This window comes from Hemicordylus capensis, chromosome 12 (genome assembly GCF_027244095.1).
Source record: "Hemicordylus capensis ecotype Gifberg chromosome 12, rHemCap1.1.pri, whole genome shotgun sequence".
NCBI lineage: Eukaryota > Metazoa > Chordata > Lepidosauria > Squamata > Cordylidae > Hemicordylus > Hemicordylus capensis.
This window is the reverse complement of record NC_069668.1, coordinates 11,986,268-12,005,939: the sequence shown is the minus strand read 5'-3', so window position 1 is coordinate 12,005,939 and position 19,672 is coordinate 11,986,268. Positions and strand designations below refer to the sequence as shown.

The 19,672-nt window shown below is 54.4% G+C and overlaps 2 protein-coding genes across 2 annotated transcripts in view; one reads left to right on the top strand and one right to left on the bottom strand.

Moving 5' to 3' along the window:
- The window catches only part of LOC128335940 (RCC1-like G exchanging factor-like protein), a 51,292-nt gene extending 41,166 nt beyond the window's left edge, over positions 1 to 10,126 (bottom strand). The window contains exon 1 of the mRNA XM_053274897.1: positions 9,951 to 10,126. Within this exon, the coding sequence (XP_053130872.1) occupies positions 9,951 to 9,956 (6 nt within the window). The 5' untranslated portion in view covers positions 9,957 to 10,126. The remainder of the gene's footprint in view (positions 1 to 9,950) is intronic.
- BLMH (bleomycin hydrolase) lies at positions 1,650 to 18,150 on the top strand. Its single transcript, XM_053274898.1, has 12 exons — positions 1,650 to 1,805; positions 3,416 to 3,613; positions 4,466 to 4,575; positions 5,121 to 5,262; positions 6,941 to 7,029; positions 7,760 to 7,852; positions 9,733 to 9,888; positions 10,949 to 11,107; positions 11,233 to 11,300; positions 12,230 to 12,347; positions 14,015 to 14,084; positions 17,225 to 18,150. Exons 1-12 carry the CDS (start codon positions 1,793 to 1,795, stop codon positions 17,374 to 17,376), a joined length of 1,368 nt encoding a protein of 455 aa, XP_053130873.1. The 5' UTR covers positions 1,650 to 1,792; the 3' UTR covers positions 17,377 to 18,150.
- The last annotated feature ends 1,522 nt before the right edge of the window (positions 18,151 to 19,672 follow it).

Sequence of the window (19,672 nt, the reverse complement as noted above, 5' to 3'; positions counted from 1 at the left end):
ACCGCGCTGGAGAGCCTCGTAGAAAACCTATCGCAAGTACTAAACTGAGACAGGAGAAAGACACATCTTTATAACATGGACATTCCAATGGTGAATGAAACCTGCTGAAGGGAAGAACACTAGAATCTTTATATCGTAGTGTGACACTGCTTTAGTAGGACATTCTTGCTTTGAAATCCATTAGAGTATATTGTATGCTGAAGGGAGCTTGTGATGCTGTTAAGTTTTAAAAAGCTGTTTGTAAGAAGAGCTGGCCTTGTGGTAGCAAGCATGACCTGTCCCCTTAGCTAAGCAGGGTCCATCCTGGTTTGCACGTGGGTGGGAGAGTACATGTGTGAGCACTGGAAGAGATTCCCTTTAGGGGATAATGGGGCCGCTCTGGGAAGAGCACCTGCCTACTTGCATGCAGAAGGTCCCAAGTTCCCTCCCTGGCAGCATCTCCAAAAGAGGGCCAAGAGACACTCCTGCCTGCAACCTGGGAGAAGCCGCTGCCAATATTGGGTAGACAATACTGAATTGAGTACTTTGAATCAAGGACCTTGAATCAAGAATCAAGGGTCTGATAAGGAGCTTCCGACCTTCCAAAGGCCATATGTGTGTTAAAGGGAAGTTGGGAACATGAGAGTGTTTGGGTGGGCTGTACTGCATAAAGCAGATAATTCCTTTACTTGTGTGTGAATCTGGAGAACTGCTGCCAGTCAGTGAAGACAATACTGTGCTCGGTTGACCAAGGGTCAGACTTGCTCGCTATAAGGCAGCTTCCTATGCCCCTGAGAGTTATCGTCCCATGTCATCTGGCGATCCGAGATTGGGTGGGAACCCTTTGTCTAGGCAGAATGGCACCTCGGTCTAGAACCAACCCAAGTGCACAATTGCAGGTGGATCTTTGTGGCTGGAACTTGCTCAGAAGGGAGTGTGAGCCTACAGCCATTTCCAGCTCATCAGAATCAAAATGAAGAACATGAATATTTAACAACGCATCATCACCAGCTCCTACCCACGCACTGGCATTACTAGTACTGCCAGCCCTTCTAGAGCGGCCTGGGGTTTGCAGGAATCTGCCTCCATCAGATTCCAGTGGCAGGGTGTTGTGAGAAACCAGGACTAGCTTCAGTCAGAGCTGCCAGGGTCAACCCTTATAGACATATGGAAAGAGATTTGAATTAAATTAGCCTTAATTGAAGTGGAGGGAGACTTCCTGCCATTATTCGGGAAGGAGGATGCTGGAGGGGTGGATATAATTTTGCAGAGGCATGTAAAGGTTGCGGATAATCCAGGGCCATTACTTTTAAGAGGACATTAAGAAGCGGTTGTGCATTAACTGCAGGACCCCCAGTGTGCAATTCCCACCCAGAGAGGCGGCGCCGGGGCCCCAGGCTGCAGCTAGGGAAGAAGCCCTCTTCCCCCAGAGGGGCACTCTGCAGATACTCAGAGGAACTCTCGTCCTGTTATTTCTCAATTCCTCAGCGCTTGGCACAGGGGAGCGTGGGGAGGAGAAGAGAAGGCGTTGAGAGACACAACGCTGCTCGCTCGCTGTCTTTCGCGGCTGAGCCCGTCCGCGGCACGGCGGGCGGTGGCTTTATGAGAAGCCCCTCCCTTCCAGGAAAAGCCCGCGAGGGGAGGGGAAGGAGGGAGGGCGAAGGGCCACAGGCGTGAACTAGTTTGTCCCGCTCGGCTGGCCGTGGTGGCGGAGGACTTCCTGCTTCCGAGGCTATAAGAGCCGCTTCCGGTGCTGGCGCCCGGCTCTGTTGCTGCTGCCGCCGCCGCCGCCGCCGTGGCCGAAGGACCCACCATGAGCGACCCAGGTGGAGAAGGAGGGGGCGCGCGTTGCCATGGGGACGGCGAAAGGCGGGGTGTGGCCTGTGGGGAGCGGCTGGGCGCGGCCGTGTCGCCATGGAGACGGTGGATGCTAGGGGCTGGGGAGCAGGGGGGGATATAATGGCGGGGGCACTCCAATGCAGTATGCGGGGCTCAGCCCCAGCCCTCCGCCTTAGACCCCGCTCTGCCTTGGGAGCAGAGAAGCGTGCCTCTGGGCATGTGCAGAGTGCATGCCCCCACCACCACATAGCAGCCTTGAGGTTGTAACACGTTGAAGGATAACTCGGTGCTGGGGTTGATTTGATTTATTTCTAGCATTTATAGACCAAGGGTTCAACCCAGGCTTGTCGTCCCCAGAGGTGGTTGGACTACAGATCCCATCATCCCCCCACCCCACCTGTGCAGAAATGCAGGGGTTTTTGTTTCTTTCCGCCCCCCCCAACATCCCCCACTTCTTTAACACCCTCTCTGAATGCCCCGTTTTCTCTTTTTTTCCACCGCTCTTGGGATGATAGGAGTTGTAGTCCAGCAGCATCTGGGGAGAGCGCCACGCTTGAGACCCCCTGGCTCTAGGCAAAGCATTTTTTCTGTCGCTGTGGAAATGATCATCAGGGTCTTTCTAAGAAGTGGAGCGCAGTCCTCCCTCCTCCCCGGCCTCTGCACCTCCGATTTATCTTCCTAACAATCTTACAAGGCTGCAGATTTGAACCCGGGCCCAAGTCAGATTTTCTGTCCATGTCAGAAACTGTTTTTGTGGGTTGCCTGCTGTAGGTCTGCTGCCCCCCCCCAAAAAAGTATGGCAAGCTAAGGCGGCAGACCTGAGTTCCTATGATGCTGTTGGGAAATGACATACCTGCTTTTTTCCTAAGCAGTCTAAATGCTGTCAAACCACTTTGTATAATATACAGGTGTCTAAACTTTACAGCGCTTGTGGGCTGGGGTTAGTTGTGTTTGCATGGAAGATATAATATGTGGGAGGTGAGCAGGGCGCTTTCCAGATTAGTCACTCAACAGCAGCAAAATGCTTCCGTTCAGGAAAATCGCACCCGAAACGTAAAAAACAGCAACTTTTAAATGCCAAATACACACCGTTACAGCACTATATTGCAGCGATTAAATCTGAAACAAGGCCCTGCTGTCAGCGTAGGGACTGCGGTGTCACCAGACAGGAAGTGTGGAAGCACACTTCAGAGATTCATTGCGACCCTGTTGCAGGTTCTAATTTGGGAAGCGCCCAGAGTTAGATTTAGGAGAAGGCGTATTCTGGTATCAACTCTTTCAAAAACACCACCTAGAGATGTACATATCAGGCGGTATAAAAATATGATTAAATAAATAAATAAGATCAGGGGAGCGCTAAGCGTTAGACTATACTTGGCACAATGTTACTTTAAGGGCAAGTATTATTTAGCATTAAAGGGCCCCAGCATCCGTTTGAATGCCAAATTCTGCACTTAAAGCAACACAAGTGTCTCTGAGCACACGCAGAGGGCCCTTTCCCACCCGAGAGCAGCCGTAGACAGCCTTGAGACAGCTGGGGCTGACAACACAGACTTGGGAGGGTTCCCTGGATCACCGGGGCTCTTTTGCTTTGCAGGGTTATGCCTGAAAAGATCCAGTGTGTTTGCCAAAACACTGCGAGAGGATCCCCGGTATGTACTGGCCCAAAATGTGGCCACTTGTGCTGATCCGCTGGAGGTGTGCCTCCAGCGGGAGGTGGTGCAGGACACGCTCCAGGTCTTCCAGCATGCGATCCCTGCCGAGGGCAAGCCGGTCACCAACCAGAAGAGCTCAGGTAATGGGGATTTCCTCCTCTTGGGGTGCCCCCAAACCAATCTCTTTTAGCCACGGAGATGCATTGCAAACACGCTTCCCGCTGGAGGGTTAGGCACAGCTCTTGACTAACATGTTTCCACTAGCCATGGCCTTGTGATCCTTTCCCAACAAAGGATTGTCGCTCCGCCTAAGGATATTTGCAGGCATAGTTTAAAACCAAAACCAAAAAAAGCTGCAGGGGAGAAAAAGACTCCATGGCAGTTTTGGAAATCTGTACTATGGAAAGTGTCTATTTCAAGAGGAGCACGAAGTCGGCCCTTGAGGCCCGACTCTTGAAGGCGATGCTCTGTTCAAGTGGGTGAGCGGGTTCTACAGCCCGACTCTCACGTGCAGGTTTTTAGCACGAAGAAAGCAGCAGTTTAGAATGAGAGCCTGGACTTTGGCTGAAGTTGCCATTGAGGTGGCTGTTAAGCTTGCCTCGGAGAGATCCGGGTGCAGAAGGGCTTGTGAATGGGATGGGAGATGTTGGAACATAGGAAGCTGCCATATACTGAGTTAGTCCATTGGTCCATCTAGCTCAGTATTGTCTTCACAGACTGGCAGCGGCTTCTCATGCTTGCTACCCCCAGACCTGCCCTCCTCTCCTCCTCCTCTTTGCTTTCCCCCTTCCAGGTCAGTGGTGCCGCAATATCCCAACCTGTAAGCCGGCTGAGCTAAAGGACTTTCCCCAGGGCTGGTAACTTCCCTGGGCTTGTGTTCAAAGTGGAAGCCGCTTGATCAGAAGGGCTTTGGAGTAGAGCGCTTGGCTTCAGGGTTGCTCTGGGGATCCTGAGTGTGATGTCAGTTTTCTGCCTCTTGCTCTCCCCCTCAGGGCGGTGCTGGATCTTCTCCTGCTTGAACGTGATCCGCCTTCCCTTCATGAAAAAGTTCAACATTGAGGAGTTTGAGTTCAGCCAGTCGTACCTCTTCTTCTGGGACAAGGTACACACGCTCGGTGGGGAAGCTGCTTCCTCCTCAAGACTTTGGTTTAGGAAAATCCGGCAGGCAGGCAGGGCAGGCTGGCTACTTGACTTGCCGGCAGGGGTGCAACGGAGGCTTGTGCCCAGAGTGACCAGAACCCGGGGACTCTTCAGCAATCCAGCCTCTTAATGAGGACAGGGCCATTGTGGCTGGGCATGGTGGGAGTTGTAGTCCAACAACATCTGGGGCCCCAAGATTCCTATGACTGTATTATGGGAAGTGCGGCACAGGAAGCTGCTGTCTACTGAGTCAGAGCCTTGGCCAATCTGCCTCAGGACTGTCTACACTGACTGGCAGCAGCTCTCCGAAATTCCAGGCGGGAGTCTCTCCCAGCTTTCCCTGGCTATGCAGCCGGGGACTGAACCTGGAACTTTCTGCATGCAGAGCAGATGTTCGAAACCTGAGTTGTAGCCTCATCCCCAGTCTAAGTGAGACTGGCATGACCCTGGCAGGCCACGAGGTGCTGCTGTGGCCCTCCGACTTCCTCCTCCTCTGCTTCCTTCCAGGTGGAGCGCTGCTACTATTTCCTGCATGCCTTTGTGGAGACGGCTCAGAAGAAGGAGCCCGTGGAGGGGAGGCTCCTGCAGTTCCTGCTGGCCAACCCCTGCAACGATGGCGGGCAGTGGGACATGCTTGTCAACCTAATTGGTGAGGGAAGCCGGGGCCGGGCTGCCCGGGCGAGGAGCCGGGTGGCCTCCGGAGGCTTGAGCCCTGGGGACTGCTCAGCCGAGGCGGGAGACGCGGGTTGGGGCGAGGGGTGAGAGCAGCCGGTGGGTGGCAGCGGCGGAAAGGCTGAGGAGAGCCGAACCCTTGCCAGTCACTGAGCTTTGAGGGCCAACTGAGCAAGCCGGTTTGCAGCACATCCCCCAGGGTTGACTTGTTAACGCCCCGGGGTGAAAAGGTGCAGGCGGGAGAAGCGACGGGTTTACTGGGAAGGCAGATGGATGGATGCCGTGTTCCCTGGAACAGCAATTCCCAGATGCGGTTGACTACAACTCCCATCTTCCCCAGCTGCCTTGAATTTGGAATGACGGGATTTGTAGCCAGCAATGTCTGGGTATCCTTGTTACAGGGATGGATGAAGTCCTTTTTCTGCAGCATGTCCAAGCCGTTTTGTCCGCTGCTTGAAAGGAAACAAAAAATTCTCCACCAGGGTCACCAAATTCTGCTAAGGACAGCAGCCATGCTAGCCAAATGCTGAATTTGTGTCTTGCCTGAGCATGACAGTTCCTCAGCACTCCTGCTGGACAGGCATCAGACACCCTGAGAGCCACACGCATCCGCTCCTGTAATCTGCAGCCCCTCCGGGGAACCCTCTTGCCTCGGGATCCTTGTTTCCGGTCTGTTCAGTTGCAGGGTTGCACAAAGCAGGTTGTGTTTCTCTCCAGTAAGGAGGCCCTTGGGGAACCGCTGCCAGCTCAGCCAAAGGCAAAGCAGCAAAGGCTGTCGAAGAAGGGGGATCTGGGCCGCCTTCAGGAGCTCTCTGGGCCGGAAAGGAGTCTTTGCTGAAAAAGTATTAGCTCCACTTGGTGGCTCAGTGGGGATCTGAACCCAAGCCTCCCCGACACCCTAACCACTACCCGGCACTGTCTTGAAACGTCTGAGATCCAGCAAGGCTGTCTTGCAGATGAGATCCTCAAAGGACCTTCAATCTGCTTGTGTCTTATTTTTAAAATGTATGGTATGAGCATGTTAAGCTGTCGGACTATTTGTCCGTCTAACCCAGTATTGTCTCGGGTCTCTCCCAGCCTTGCTGTCTGAGCCTTTTTCAACTGAGAGGTGCTGGGATTGAACTTGGAACATAGGAAGCTGCCTTCTACCGAGTCAGACTCTTGGTGCATCTAGCTCAGGATTGTCTACCCAGACTGGCAGCGGCTTCTGCAAGGTTGCAGGCAGGAGTCTCTCCCAGCCCGATCTTGGAGATGCTGCCAGGGAGGGAACTGGGAACCATCTGCAGGCAAGCGTGTAGATGCCCTTCCACTGAGCTATGATCTCATCCCCCTGAGGGGAATAACTCACAGTGCTCCCCTCCAAATGCAAACCAGGGTGGGCCCTGCTTAGCCAAAGGGACCGTTCGTGTTTGCCAGCCCAAGACCAGCTCTCCTCTCCTTGCACGTGCCAACTGGGGGCTCTGCCACTAGGGGTGTTGTCACTCCTCGAGACGGGACAGAAACAGGAAAGAGGCGCCGAGAAGCGGCTTGATCCTTCCCAGGAGCTCTTTGCTTTAACGTGCAGCGTATTACCGCCTGAGCTTGCACAAGGGCAGAGCCGTCTGACTTCTGGCTGCTGGTTCTGGGCAGTGACTCCCTTCTCCCTCACCCCCTAGAAAAATACGGGCTTGTGCCCAAGAAGCTTTTCCCGGAGTCGCACACCACAGAGGCCTCCAGGCGGATGAATGACATTCTGAACCATAAGGTAACTTGGGGCTGGGGTGAGGTGGGGTCTTGCCCACAAATCCTGATGCACCACATTGCCCGCCTGGAAGAAGGCATTTGCTGCGGGCTCCCTGCACAGCGGCCCAGCCTAGGCGGCCAGGTGCTGCCTGGGGATTTGCCGGCCTGTTGAAACCGTTGGGCTTGGCTGGCTCCTCGGGGTGCCTCACTGTCCCACGGGCGAGAGCGATGGGCTCTCCTAGGATTCAGAGCCGCCCTTCTAAGCCTCCCGCCACCTAATGGCACAGCGGGGAAGCAACCTGCCTAGAGAGCAGGAGGCTGTTGGTTTCAGTCCCCGCTGGTGTGTTTCCCCAAATATGGGCAACTCCTACATCAGGCAGCACCAATTTCGGAAGACGCTGAAAGGCATCATCGCAGACTTTGCGGGAGACGGCCATGGTTAACCCCTCCTGGATTCTACCAAAGACAACCACCGGGCTTTGTGGGCGCCAGGAGCTGGCACCGACTCGACGGCCCAACTTTACTTTTTCTTAGCCTCCCACGTGTCATCCATTCTGAAGCAGGCGCCAGCCACTGCTGGCAACGAGCGACATGCAGGTGGAAATGCGTAAGCCAGACATGCTCCACCTAATCTGTGGAAAGCATAATGCGTCCCACACCCAAGGAGGGTGTTTGGCCGGCCCAGGACTCTCAAAATCACCCTCTCTCTCTCTCTCTCTTTGGCAAACGGCTCCTCTTTGCTTTGGAAACAGATGCGCGAATATTGTGTCCGGTTGAGAAATATGGTGGAGACGGGATGCAACAAGGAAGAGATCGGCACGGCGGTGGACACCATGATTGAAGAGGTGAGCTGTCCCAGCCGCCCCCCGAGGTCCCCAGCTGTGGCCGGGGAGGCTGGGAGTCCACTGCCCTCTGGGGTCCCGAGGCTGGGAAGTCTGGATCCACATGTGGTGGAAGAGGGGAGCAGGAGCAGGGGCAGTGCCATTGCTAGCGAGAAGCAGGCAGTTCAAGGGAGCAGACCGCCTGGCTTTGGGAAATAGCTCTTGCTTGATGCATACATCGGAACCTAGGCAGCTGCCATATACTGAGTCAGACCCTCGGTCCGTCTTGCTCAGGATTGTCTACCCAGGCTGGCAACGGCTTCTCCGAGGTTGCCGGAAGGAGTTTCTCCCAGTCGTACCTTGGAGATGCCGCCAGGGAGGGAACTTGGAACCTCAGATGCTCTTCCCAGAGCGGCCCCATGATCCCCTGAGGGGAATCTCTTGCAGGGATCACACATCAAGACTCCCATTCAAATGCAAACCAGGATGGGCTCTGCTTAGCAAAGGGGAGCATCCCGGCTTGTTCCCACCAGACCAGCTCTCCCATACGTGAGCATTCCCTGTTGCAGGGGGTGGGTTGCTGCCACGCAGGAGTGCTGGCGAGTTCTTCCCCTGCCAAGTCCCTGCAAACAATGGCAAGCCGTGTCCTTGCCTCGTGCACACTCTGTTCCTCGCTGATGCCAGATTGTCATCGGTTTGGAGTGGAGGCTGAATCTGGGCTGACAGGCTTAGCATGCCTACCACTTGCCAGTGGCAAGAGGACACGTATGTTCCAATTTCGCACAGGCTTTGGGGCTTCTGCACAGCACTGACTCGACTCGTGAGTTGGGTTCTGCCCTTCAGAGGTGCCTTCAGCCGGAAGCCACTTCACCGTCACAGAGATCCATTGCAGGTGTATCTTTCTTGGCTGCACTTCTTCGCTTTCCTTACCGAAATGCTGTGGTCTTGGGTCATATTTCCAGCAAGCTTGTCATTGTGCCGGCCGAGAATGAGTGGCGGATTTCTCCGCTAGAGGGCAGCCAAGAACAATGTAGATTCAATGTCCTTTTTTCTTCAAAGCCCCCTTAGGGGCCTTAGACGCCTGCCTGAAACTGTGGAGAGCTGCTGCCAGTCAGTGTAGACAGCACTGAGCTAGATGGACCAAGGGCAAGACTCCTTATAAGGCAGCTTGCTACATTCCTCTGAGATTTGAACCATCATAGCTACTCCACAGTATCGGGCCTTTTGTATTCCCAGCTCATCCCCAGCTTCAAACCACTTGCTTGTATTCAAGAAGATTTTATATCGATTACGTGCATTAGAGGCGTATATCTAAATTGAAATGTTCCTCTGGACAGGAAGAGTACTATGTGCATAGGGCAAGGTGTGTTGTTTTCCCCAGCAACGCGTGGGCCACTTTGGGGGAGGCAGGGTGCAGGTAACATCTCGGCGCCTTTCAGGGTGCAGATAACTTGTGATTGGGTTATAGGCACTCCCAGTTCTCGGCCATGTGCTAGCGGAAACCGAGGTAGGGGAAGCGGAGGTGAGCGTGTGTGAGAGAGGAGGTGGGAGGGAAAAGCCGCCCTGCCCTGCTCCCATCAAAAGATCACTCCCTTCTCTTCCGACCTAGGTCTGGGATGTGCATGGAACCGGCAGGGGGAGGGGAATACCTTTAAGGGCAGGGAAGGGTGCTCTTCCCCCCACTGTTTCCCCTACTGGCACCCAGCTGCCTCTGTGTGGAAACCTCCAGCCGAGGGGAGCCCACTGCTTCATGAGGCAGGCTGTTCCACAGTCCTTGTGCCTTGGTGTCGTTTTTCTTGTGTGGGAATGTTTGCAAGAAAGAGCCAGCCTCCCTAACCCTAACCCTAACCCTTTGCAGAGTGGACGTTCTGGTGTCCTTCAACTCTGTCCCTCTTTCTCTCCAGGTGTTCAGAATAGTCACCATCTGCCTGGGAAGCCCGCCGGAGACCTTCTCCTGGGAATACTACGACAAGGAGAAGAACTACCACAAGATCGGGCCTGTCTCCCCGCAGGAATTCTACAAGGAACACGTGAAGCCCATCTTCGACTTGGAAAGCAAGGTTGGCTGATGCAGGGGGGGACGTGCAACTTTTCACACACTTGGAAAGCCAGCATGCCTTACCTTCATCTTCTTTCCTCTGGACTAAACCGGCCCACTGGTTCCAGCCTCTCTGTGTCGAAAAGGCCTTCTGACATCTCCCCAGCCTCGGGCGCTCTCCTCTCCCTTTCTCGTTGGGGTTGCTCGGAAGGGGCAGGGGCACTTGAGTCCCGCGGTCCTGCCCAACTTGCATCAAGTGGGGCCAGGCATTTGGATAAATGGTGACCTTTGCTCAGGGCTGTAAAAAGAAAGAGAGAGAAGAGGGTGTATTAAGCCAGGGGCGTAGCACCCATTGCACAAGGGGGTGCGAATGTCCCTGGACCCGGACTGGTCAGGGGGGCTAACAAGGGCCCCCACTGGTGCCCACTGCTGTCCCACTGCAGCCCTGCCACTCGTATTGCCCATAATCTTCACCGCCGGGGGGCAGGGAGCAGGCCACCCCCTGTTGTGGCTGGGGTGGGCTTCTCCCTCCCACTCCCGACGTCACGACACATGGCGCTATCCATAATCAGAGTGTGTAGGTGCACAGGCCCGAGAGAACCAGGAGTGAGGGGGAGAAGCCTGCGGGAGGGTGGCCTGCTCCCCCCAGCGGTGAAGATTATGGGCATTATGAGTGGCGGGGCTGCAGCGGGGTGAGTAACCCCCAAAAAAACAAAATGGGGGGGGGCTTGCAGTTGGAGGGGGTGTGGGTTGGGTGGTGGGCCCCCCCCGGGGAACTTTTGGCCCTGGGCCGCTGGGCCGCTTGCTTCGCGCCTGTATCAAGCCTTGGGCAGGCGAGGCATGGCTCTGAGCCTTCTGGGGATCGGGGCTCCTTCTGAGCAGGAGGAGAGGGCTCCCCCGTTTCCTCCCATCTCCCAGTGCAAAGGACAGAAGGCCCAGGGAAGAGAGGGGATTGGGGGCAGCCACAAAGAATGTGGTGCTTGGGCGGTGACTTAGTTAAGCTAGCTGCCCTCCCTTCCCCGGTCCCCCTCTGTCTTTCGGCAATCTCCAGCAATCTGGCTTCACGTCTTGTGTCCTGGCAGGTCTGCCTGGTCAACGACCCTCGGCCGCAGAACCAGTACAGCCGGCTCTACACCGTGGAGTACCTGAGCAACATGCTGGGGGGACGGAAGACGCTGTATAACAACCAGCCCATCGAGCTGCTGAAGAAGATGGCGGCGTGTTCCATCCGGGACGGAGAGGTCTGTCTGGCGGGCGCTCCTCTGCTGCAGGGGGCGTCTCCATCTCCTCCTCCTCCTCCTCTTGCTTGGAGAGAGAGCCCTGAGACTGACTGGCCGTCTCTCGCTCTCTTTTCCGCTCTTCCTAGGCGGTGTGGTTCGGCTGTGACGTTGGGAAGCACTTCAACAGCAAGCTAGGCATCAATGACATGAACATGTAAGTGTGGGGGAGATGGAGGCTCCATTGTGCTAGGAAAGGCTGTTGTAACAAACTACCTGTATTTATCCGACTAGAAGACAATGCCCAAGTTTAAGACGACCCCCTTACAAAGTAGAGGTTGAATATGAAAACAAGTATTTATACACGTTTCCCAACAAGAGTTACCAAAGCGATTTGCATCACTATAAATAAATAAAAGGGTTATGCCTCTGTTCATCTGAAAGGGACTCTGATTTAAGACAACCCCCCTCGCCTGTCAGTATGAGAGCCTTTTCTGTTCAGTTATGTATTTTTATTTTTTAATTTTCACATTTATATTCTGCTCTTCTTCCAAGGAGCCCAGAGCAGCGTACTCCATACTTAAGTTTCTGCTCACAACAACCCTGTGAAGTAGGTTAGGCTTTGAGAGAAGTGGCTGGCCCAGAGTCATCCATCAAGTCTCGTGGCTGAATGGGGATTTGAACTCGGGTCTCCCAGGTCCCAATTGATGTGCCACAGGAGGGTTTCTCAGGATAGGGTGGGGTAGGGTGCTGTGCTGGGGCCGGAGAGGGCCAGTTGCTCTCCCCCTGCTAAGCAGAAGGGAGCCTCCACTCAGAAAGAGGCCCCTCAGCCCAGACAGCAAGGGTTTAACTGAACTCTAATCCTGTAGGTTGCCTTTGGGATCTGTAGTGTGTTCCATGTTAACCTGACTTCCACCAGTGTGTCAGATCCTCTCCAGGCTTTTAGAGAGCCAGGATCCGCAGGTCCTGGTATCCGCCTGTATACTGACTCCCGTGCAATCGCAAAGGGCTATTCATGTATGCCATCAAATATATTTTTCCTTACTACAATTTCCAGGGGAGGTGCTTCCCCCAAACCGACACGTCGCGTCTTTTGCCGGGCCAGAATTGAGCAATTCTGCATTTTTGCCTTTTCTCCATTTGTAGCTTTAATCACAAGCTGGTATTTGGAGTGTCGGTCAAGAATATGAACAAGGAGGAGCGGCTGATCTTTGGGGACTCCATGATGACCCATGCCATGGTCCTTACTGCCTTCACGGAGAAGGTCAGCTTCTGGGGGGAACAGCTCGCCTGCCCCATCTGTGGCGAAGGGCTCATGCTGGGATTGCTCACAGCCAAGGGATCACCCCAAAGAGACACGTTAACGCTGGTGCATCCTTTCCCAATGACGCTGGGTTAAAAGAAGCCGTATTCTTATGTTATCAGGATACCTGCCCTGCACCCTTCCTGCCAGGGGCTCAGGGCACCCACCACCCCCATCTTAACCTCTCAACAATTCTGTGATGACAGCTTCGTGGCTGAGGGGACCTAGCAGCTCTGGCCCACACAGTCTGCCACGCCGGGAACCCCCCAGCTTGGGTCCCCAGGTGACAAACCCCTGCCTTGCCCCACAGTGGCCCTTGCTGGCGATCGGTTTTCCAGGCATTTAGAAGTTTGGATTTTGGGGGGTGACCAATTTCTTGCTAGTGAACCCGTCATGATGTACTAGGCTATGTGGAAATTTCAGCTTTTTCAAAATGTGAGCAACGTAGGTGGGGGAAAGAGTTAAGTTTTTATTTTCTGGCTTAAAAAAACCCCCCAAAAACCACCCAGCAAGTTGGAAAAAATGCAAAGAATTAAGCTTGGCTGAGGCAGAAGGCAAGATCAAACCCCGTAATGCCTCTGTACTCTTCATAAACCCTGACCGATTTGCAACTCGCGCTAAAAGCTCCTTTGGGCAAAAGGCAGGTATTAGGTGAGTGGGGTGCTGTTATTTTTAAAGACCTCTTGTGCAAGCAGCTCCTGAGTACAGCTGCAATCTTACTTTCCTTTTCCCAAAAGGTCCCTTTTAATCCTTGCCGACGTTCAGACCGAGCGAAACGTCTGGTCCCATTTTAAGAGCTTTGCAAGTGGACCCTTCGGAGATCCCTTCCCTGGTCTGGGCCTGAGAGCAGCTTGGGCTGTGGCTGCAAATTTTTTCTTTCTTTCTTTCTTTCTTAAAAAGCTGCATGTGAATCGCCCAGAAAAGGATTGTAGAGCAAGCGCTTTAATACCCTCGTGCACCGTGTGATCCAAAATTAGCTTTCTGGGGTTTAGACCCAATGGAATGTCTAGCAGACAGCAAGGCTGTGGGTCCACTCCATTGCACCACAGGGGCACACAGCTTTGGCCCTCCTGCGGAGGACAAATCCCATCATCCCTGGCCATCTGGCCATTGCAGCCAGGAATGCTGGGAGTTGTTGTCAACAGCATTGGGAATCCCTGTTAGGGGGAGCCCTTTTTCTGCATGCACTGTCCAAAAGACGGCTATGCAGCATGTAAGGCATTGGCTGGCTATAGCTAGCTTGATCTTGGGGGTCACCTGGGGGCTGCTTGATGCCTACCCCTGTCTCCTCTCTGAGCTATTGCTTCCCCTGGAAGAAAGGCAGGCGACACATTCTACAGACCTGGCCCCCCTAAAAAAGCAGCTTCACCAAGCAACGTGGAGGCCGTGTGCATTCTGCCAGTGATACTGCCCTGCTCGGAAGCGGGTGGGGTGGCCCGATCTCAGCCTGGGCGGGTTTGCGGGTGTGAAGGCGCGAGCGGGCCTGAGCATGTGGTGGAGCCAAAGGGGAGGGGTCTCCAGTTTCCAGGCAACTGGTCAGCCAATCCACACGCAAAGGGGAACTAATCTGGGAAGTTGCTGGTGGCTTCTCGGCGTGTGCTCAGGATGCCTCTGCTTGCCTTTCCTAGGGGGATCAGGAAGGTTGCTTTGAAAAGTGGCGCGTGGAGAACTCCTGGGGAGAAGACCGCGGGAATAAAGGTAAAGGTGCCGCCCCTCGACTGAGCTTTGGAGAGACCCAACCTTGGCACTCGGGTATCCTGCCATTTTCCTCCTGAGTATAGATATGAGCTTCCGGGGCCCATGGACACCACTCCTTCAGAGATGGGAGGCTTGTTCTCATGACCAACAGCTGGTGGGGCGGGCAGGCTCTGGGCCCTGTGCACGGTCTCTGTCAACGGGGGATTCCAGCCCCATTTAGACGCAACACAGAACCGTAGATTTCAGACGTCCCTAGGCTCGTGTCCAAGCTGTGATCTGAATAGGACAGAAGTGGACAACCTGCCTTGTGCACCCAGCACTGCTCAAAGGTGGAGGAAAAGCTCCCACCCCACCCAGATGGTCTCAGATTTTTGGGGAGCGGCCACATAATTCCCGGGGACATCTGAAATCTCTGGTCTTGTGTGATGCCTGCACGGAGCTAGAATCTCCCATTGAGACTTGTCTTCTGGCAGGCACTTTCTTGGAAGCACATGCGCGCAGGACGGCATGAATGAGTGCAGGGCCCCCCTCTCTCCCAGGCCGCCTCGAGGCTGGCCCTCTGCTATTTTTAGCCCTCCGCGAACCCATCCGTTTTATGAGCCTGCTCAAACCCAGAGTTGCTCCAGCAATGTTTTTTTTTTAAAAAAAAAAAACACCACCACAGAGGAGGAGTGTGGATGGAGCACTTCAGGCTTCCAGGGTTTTAAAAATAACATGGCGAAAGTGCGCCAGATTACAGGCATTCCTCAGAGTTTACCTTCTCCAGCTTGCTCGCGGGCAGCCAGGCTCGGCAGATTCCTCCGGCCGATTAGCTTCTGGCTGTTCGGGGCTTTTCATTCATGGGAGCTGGGTCAGAGGACTGACTCTCTGCCCCCAAGGCGGCCCATGCCACTTGGGGGCCCACGCTGCCCTTCAGCCCGGATGGCCCTTAGAACGGGTCCCAGTTACGTTGCTGGCTCAGACAGCAAACTCTGTCATGGCCACCCCAGAGCCTGCACCCCAACAGTCCGGTGCCCGGCGGGGGTGATGTTCCCGTCTCTGCCACAAGGGCGGCTTGTGGCAACTGCCCAAGGTGCCCAGCAGCAGAACCTGGGACCTTCTGCGTGCAAAGCAGATGCTCTACTACTCCGGTCAGCGGCTAGTAGTCGGAGGGCTATAGGCCACCTGCAGCCCCAGAGGCAGGATGCCTCTGGATCCCAGTTGCAGGGGAGCAAAAGCAGGAGAGCGGGCATGCACAGACCTCTTGCCTTCTCGGAGGCATCTGGTGGACTTCTCGGAGGCATCTGGTGGGCTTCTCGGAGGCATCTGGTGGGCCACGGTGTGAAACAGGATGCTGGACTAGACGGGCCTCCTTGGGCGTGATCCAGCAGGGCTCTTCTTGTGTTCAGGTCAGACCCTGGGTTTGAGGGACAGAGGAAGCTTCCTTATACCGAGTCAGACCCGGTCTCAGGATTGTCGACCCTGACCGGCAGTGGCCCTCCAGGGTTCTAGGCAGGAGTCTCTCCCAGCCTACCTGGAGATGGTGCCAGAGAGTGAGCCTGGGACCTTCTGCCTGCCAAGCAGGGGTTCTCCTGCTGAACTACGGCCCCATCCCAAGGACAATATCTTCCGACACTCACAAACCAAGGCAGACCCTGCTGGGCAGAGGGGATGATTGGTTCTCGCAACCACCTGACTAGCTCTCCTCCCAGCATCCTCTTGGGCAACCCCCACCCCTGTCATTGCCCCAGGCCTGGCCGTTCAGGTCCCTTGGCGGCCCAGTCTGCTTTGGGGCTGGCCTGCCGGCCTCTTGCCAGGCGTGGCGCTTGTGTGCGCACTGGGAAAGCAGAGCGGCCGTCTGGCAAGCCCCTTGTTTAAGGAAGAGGTGAAGCATGAGGATGTTAGACTTGGCAGCGCAGCCTGGCTGGGCGTGGAGGGATTAAAGCAACAAGCCCAACGTCAACCCTGAAGAGGGCGGATAGTGTGGCCTGAAACAACAAAGTCAAGATTAGATTGGGGGCTTGCTGGGGGCAGTGATGGTCTGGGTGATGGAAGCAGCATTGGCCCTTCTTGCCCGCCTGGCATTGTCTCCGCCACTCCCAGCAGGTTCTCACCGCCCAGCCATCTCTCTCCGGGTCTCCCGGTTCATCCCGTGTGTGGAAGGGAAGGTGCGGTCCTCGAGGGGGCTGGAATGTCCGACCTGCCATTCAGGCAGACAGCACGTTGGCCTCTGCTGGGACGGATGTGCCTCCCTTTCTGGATTCAGGGTGGTCACGTTGCAGAGGCGATGTGGACGGAAAACTTGAAGGGCGCCTCTCAGATGCTCAGGAATGTCCACAGCCTTTTTCATTGTAAACTGGTTTTCTGGGAGTGCTGGGTAACGCACACACCACTTTGGGCGAAGCATGGCCTAGCTCCTCGAGAGGTTCCAGTTTTTTGAGGCTGATCACCCAGTTAAGAGAAATCGTGGCCAGTGAATCAGTTGACATGTTGGGTCAACGAAACGAAGTTCAAATATGACTAAAATGGGAGTTGGGAAGGAAAAGGCACCCTTCCTCTGTGTTTCTTGCTTCTGCCTTTTGCTCTGTCTGGGCTCCGTCTTGGAAGACCTCATTGTCAATTGGTCCCCATCCTGTGGTCCTCCAGATGTTGCGGAACTCCAACTCCCATCATCACCTAGCCACAATGAATCAACTGCCCTGAGCCATTTTTGGAAGGGCGGTATAGAAATCGAATGAATGAATGATGAGAGTTGTCGTTCCACAACTTCTAGAGGACCACAGGTTGGGAATGCCTGCTCTACGCAGTCCCCCTGGCACCAGTGGGAGGTGACCGTTCCCACCATGCTGTGCTGCGCTTTGCCTGGGGGGTGGGGGTTTCCTTTAAGGGAAACGGAGCCCTCTCGAGCCCCTGCTCCATCTTGGAAGGTGTGCACGGGGTGCTGGGAATGGAGCCTTTCCCTGCACTTCCCGAGCTCGAGCTCTTGAGAGAGGGCTTTGTCTCTTTTAAAGGGCCCTCCCAGCACTGAGAAAAGTCAGTGCTGTGCAGAGGACAGCACAGTGGGAAATGGCTCCCGGCGAAGGTGTTTTGCCCAAGTGGCTCCCGCGTGAAAAACAGGGCAGGTCACTGAATGGATGGCTCTCGCTCACGGTTCCCTCCAGGTTACCTCCTCATGACGGACGACTGGTTCTCGGAGTACGTCTACGAAGTGGTGGTGGACAAGAAGCACGTGCCGGAGGACGTCCTGGCAGTGATGCAGCAAGACCCGATCGTCCTGCCGGCCTGGGACCCCATGGGCGCTCTGGCCAAGTGAACTGCCCGGGGGGAGTTGGAGGCCATTTCCTTCCGGCCCGCCCTGCAGCCAGTGTGTCAGGGCCTGCGGAGGCCGGGAGCTGCAGCAAACGCGGCCCCATGGCCGGGCTCACGGCTTGAGGGGTTGCCAGGATTCCAAAATGGTACGCTGCGGATCTTTGCGGGAAATTGTGCTTCTCCATTGATGGGGCTGCTCTGAAGCCTTGCGTTGATGTGTGCTTTCCAGTGTCGTAGGATTCTTCTTTTTAAAACCCTTTTTACATTCTTTTACCAATGCACTCGGTGTTTTTAAACCCCTTCCGAAGTGATTCTTTTGAGCAAACTTTGTGTAGAAAAGGCAGGCATGGGGCGGGTTGAACAACAGGATTTTGTGCTTTATTTCTGTCCCACAAAGACCACCCCATTGAGCGGAATTACTCTTTGGTGGTGGCTGTCAACTGCTTGAGGGGCTACTCTGTGGAGTGAGGGGGAATCTGAGGATGCGGTCTGTTTCCTTTCCATGAGCTTCCATCTACCTGTCTTTGCCTACGATGGTACAATCGGAATGCTCTGCCTGGAAACATGGTACGCCAGAATTTAAAGCCCGTGCGATCTCTCCCCTTCCCCGGGGATCTCGGCAGAACAATGGCACAACTTTTCAAGCTGAATTCAGGACCGTAGGCTCCCAAGCAAAATGGGCTTTAAAAAAAAAAAAGGAAATGACTGCATTTTATTTGAATGCCGCTCACAAGATGGTGCTATGAAGCGTTTAAATAAAAACACCTTGCTGAATGAACTCTTGTGTCCTGTGTTGACGTGACCTGCAGGGAAATTTGCGAGCAAGTGAGAAAGAAGGGAACTGATGGGCGAATGATCAGAAGTTCCAAGTCCAATGCCTGACGTGGTCCTAGTGGAGATCTGTCCCCCACCCCTACCAAGCATCATGTACATGATGGTGCTCCATAACAGGGATTCTCAACGTCGGGTCCCCAGATGTTTTTGGACTCCCATTATCCCCAGCCCCAGTGGCCTTTGTTTGGGAGTGATGGGAGTTGAAGTCCAATAACATCTGGGGACCCAACATTGAGAATCTCTACTCTAAACAATAACCTCCAGTTCAGAGGGTCTCAGCAGGACCTCTCTCTGCCTGAGACCCTGGAAAGCCCCTTCCAGTCAGAGCACTCTGTGTTCTGAGATTTCAGCCCCATCTAATGTTTAACTTTATACCTAAATATTCAAAGACAACACATGCCTCTGACCCAAGGTGAGCAAAAGAGCCATCTTGGGGCATGAGGTCGCTTGGAACGCACAGGGCCCCTTTGCTTCCTGCACCTTCCACACGTGATCTTTATTTTGCACACGCTTATTACCTGGATGATGTTGAGTTAAAGAGGCTGTAGCTGTCAAAGTGAGTTACGGCCTCGGTTTATGAAACAGACCAAATTGCGCGAGCCGAGTCCCTGCCAGCACTCCGTGACCGCAGAGTCTGCCGGGTGGGGAGAAAGAGAGATTGGCAGGCGTACTCTTTGGAGGATTGTGGATAATTGTGTTTAGCTTGGAGGACTCTGAGCCCATTGTCTCCTGCATTATCTCTTCCTGATTAAGTCTACGCAGAAAACATTGGGTGGGGAGGATTCCGCTCGGACAGAATGCGAGTAAATGTCATCCATCTCTGCCTCAGTGTTTATTCCCCCAAAGGGCTTGTACATTTCTCTCGCGTAAGTGGAAGGTGGCCACCAGCCTTCACAGGGATTCCCAGATGCTGAGTACAGTTCCCATCATCCCCAGCCAAAGGCCATGGGGGTGATGGGAGTTGTAGTCAGCCACGTCTGGGGATCACTGTGGCAGGGACGGCTGTTGGCCCCTCATTCCTACAGGGTGGGAAACGAAGCGCTGCACTTGTTTCTGGCATCCAAGTTTCAAAGAGAAGACTGGGTAAGAAGTGCCTGGTGAAATATTTGGTCTTGTAGTAAAGGTAAAGTTGTGCCGTCAAGTCGGTGTTGAGTCCTGGTGCCCACAGAGCCCTGTGGTTGTCTTTGATAGAATACAGGAGGGGTTGGCCATGGCCTCCTCCCGCGCAGTCTGAGATGATGCCTTTCAGCACCTTCCTATATCACTGCTGCCCGATATTGGTGTTTCCCATAGTCTGGGAAACATACCAGTGGGGGTTCAAACCAGCAGCCTCTTTCTCCCTGAGCAAGTTACTTCCACACTACATTAATTGTCCCCTTTCCTATGCAGAGTATGCCCTGGTTTGCATTTGGATGGGTGACTAGATGTGAGTATTTTGCTGCAAGATCCCCACCATTCCTAGGTTG

Bases quoted from the DNA above. Each gene is read 5' to 3' on its own strand.
- BLMH (XM_053274898.1), top strand. The intron at 3,614-4,465 runs GTAATGGGGATT...TCTCCCCCTCAG, and splicing joins CACCAACCAGAAGAGCTCAG to GGCGGTGCTGGATCTTCTCC. The intron at 9,889-10,948 runs GTTGGCTGATGC...GTGTCCTGGCAG, and splicing joins TCTTCGACTTGGAAAGCAAG to GTCTGCCTGGTCAACGACCC.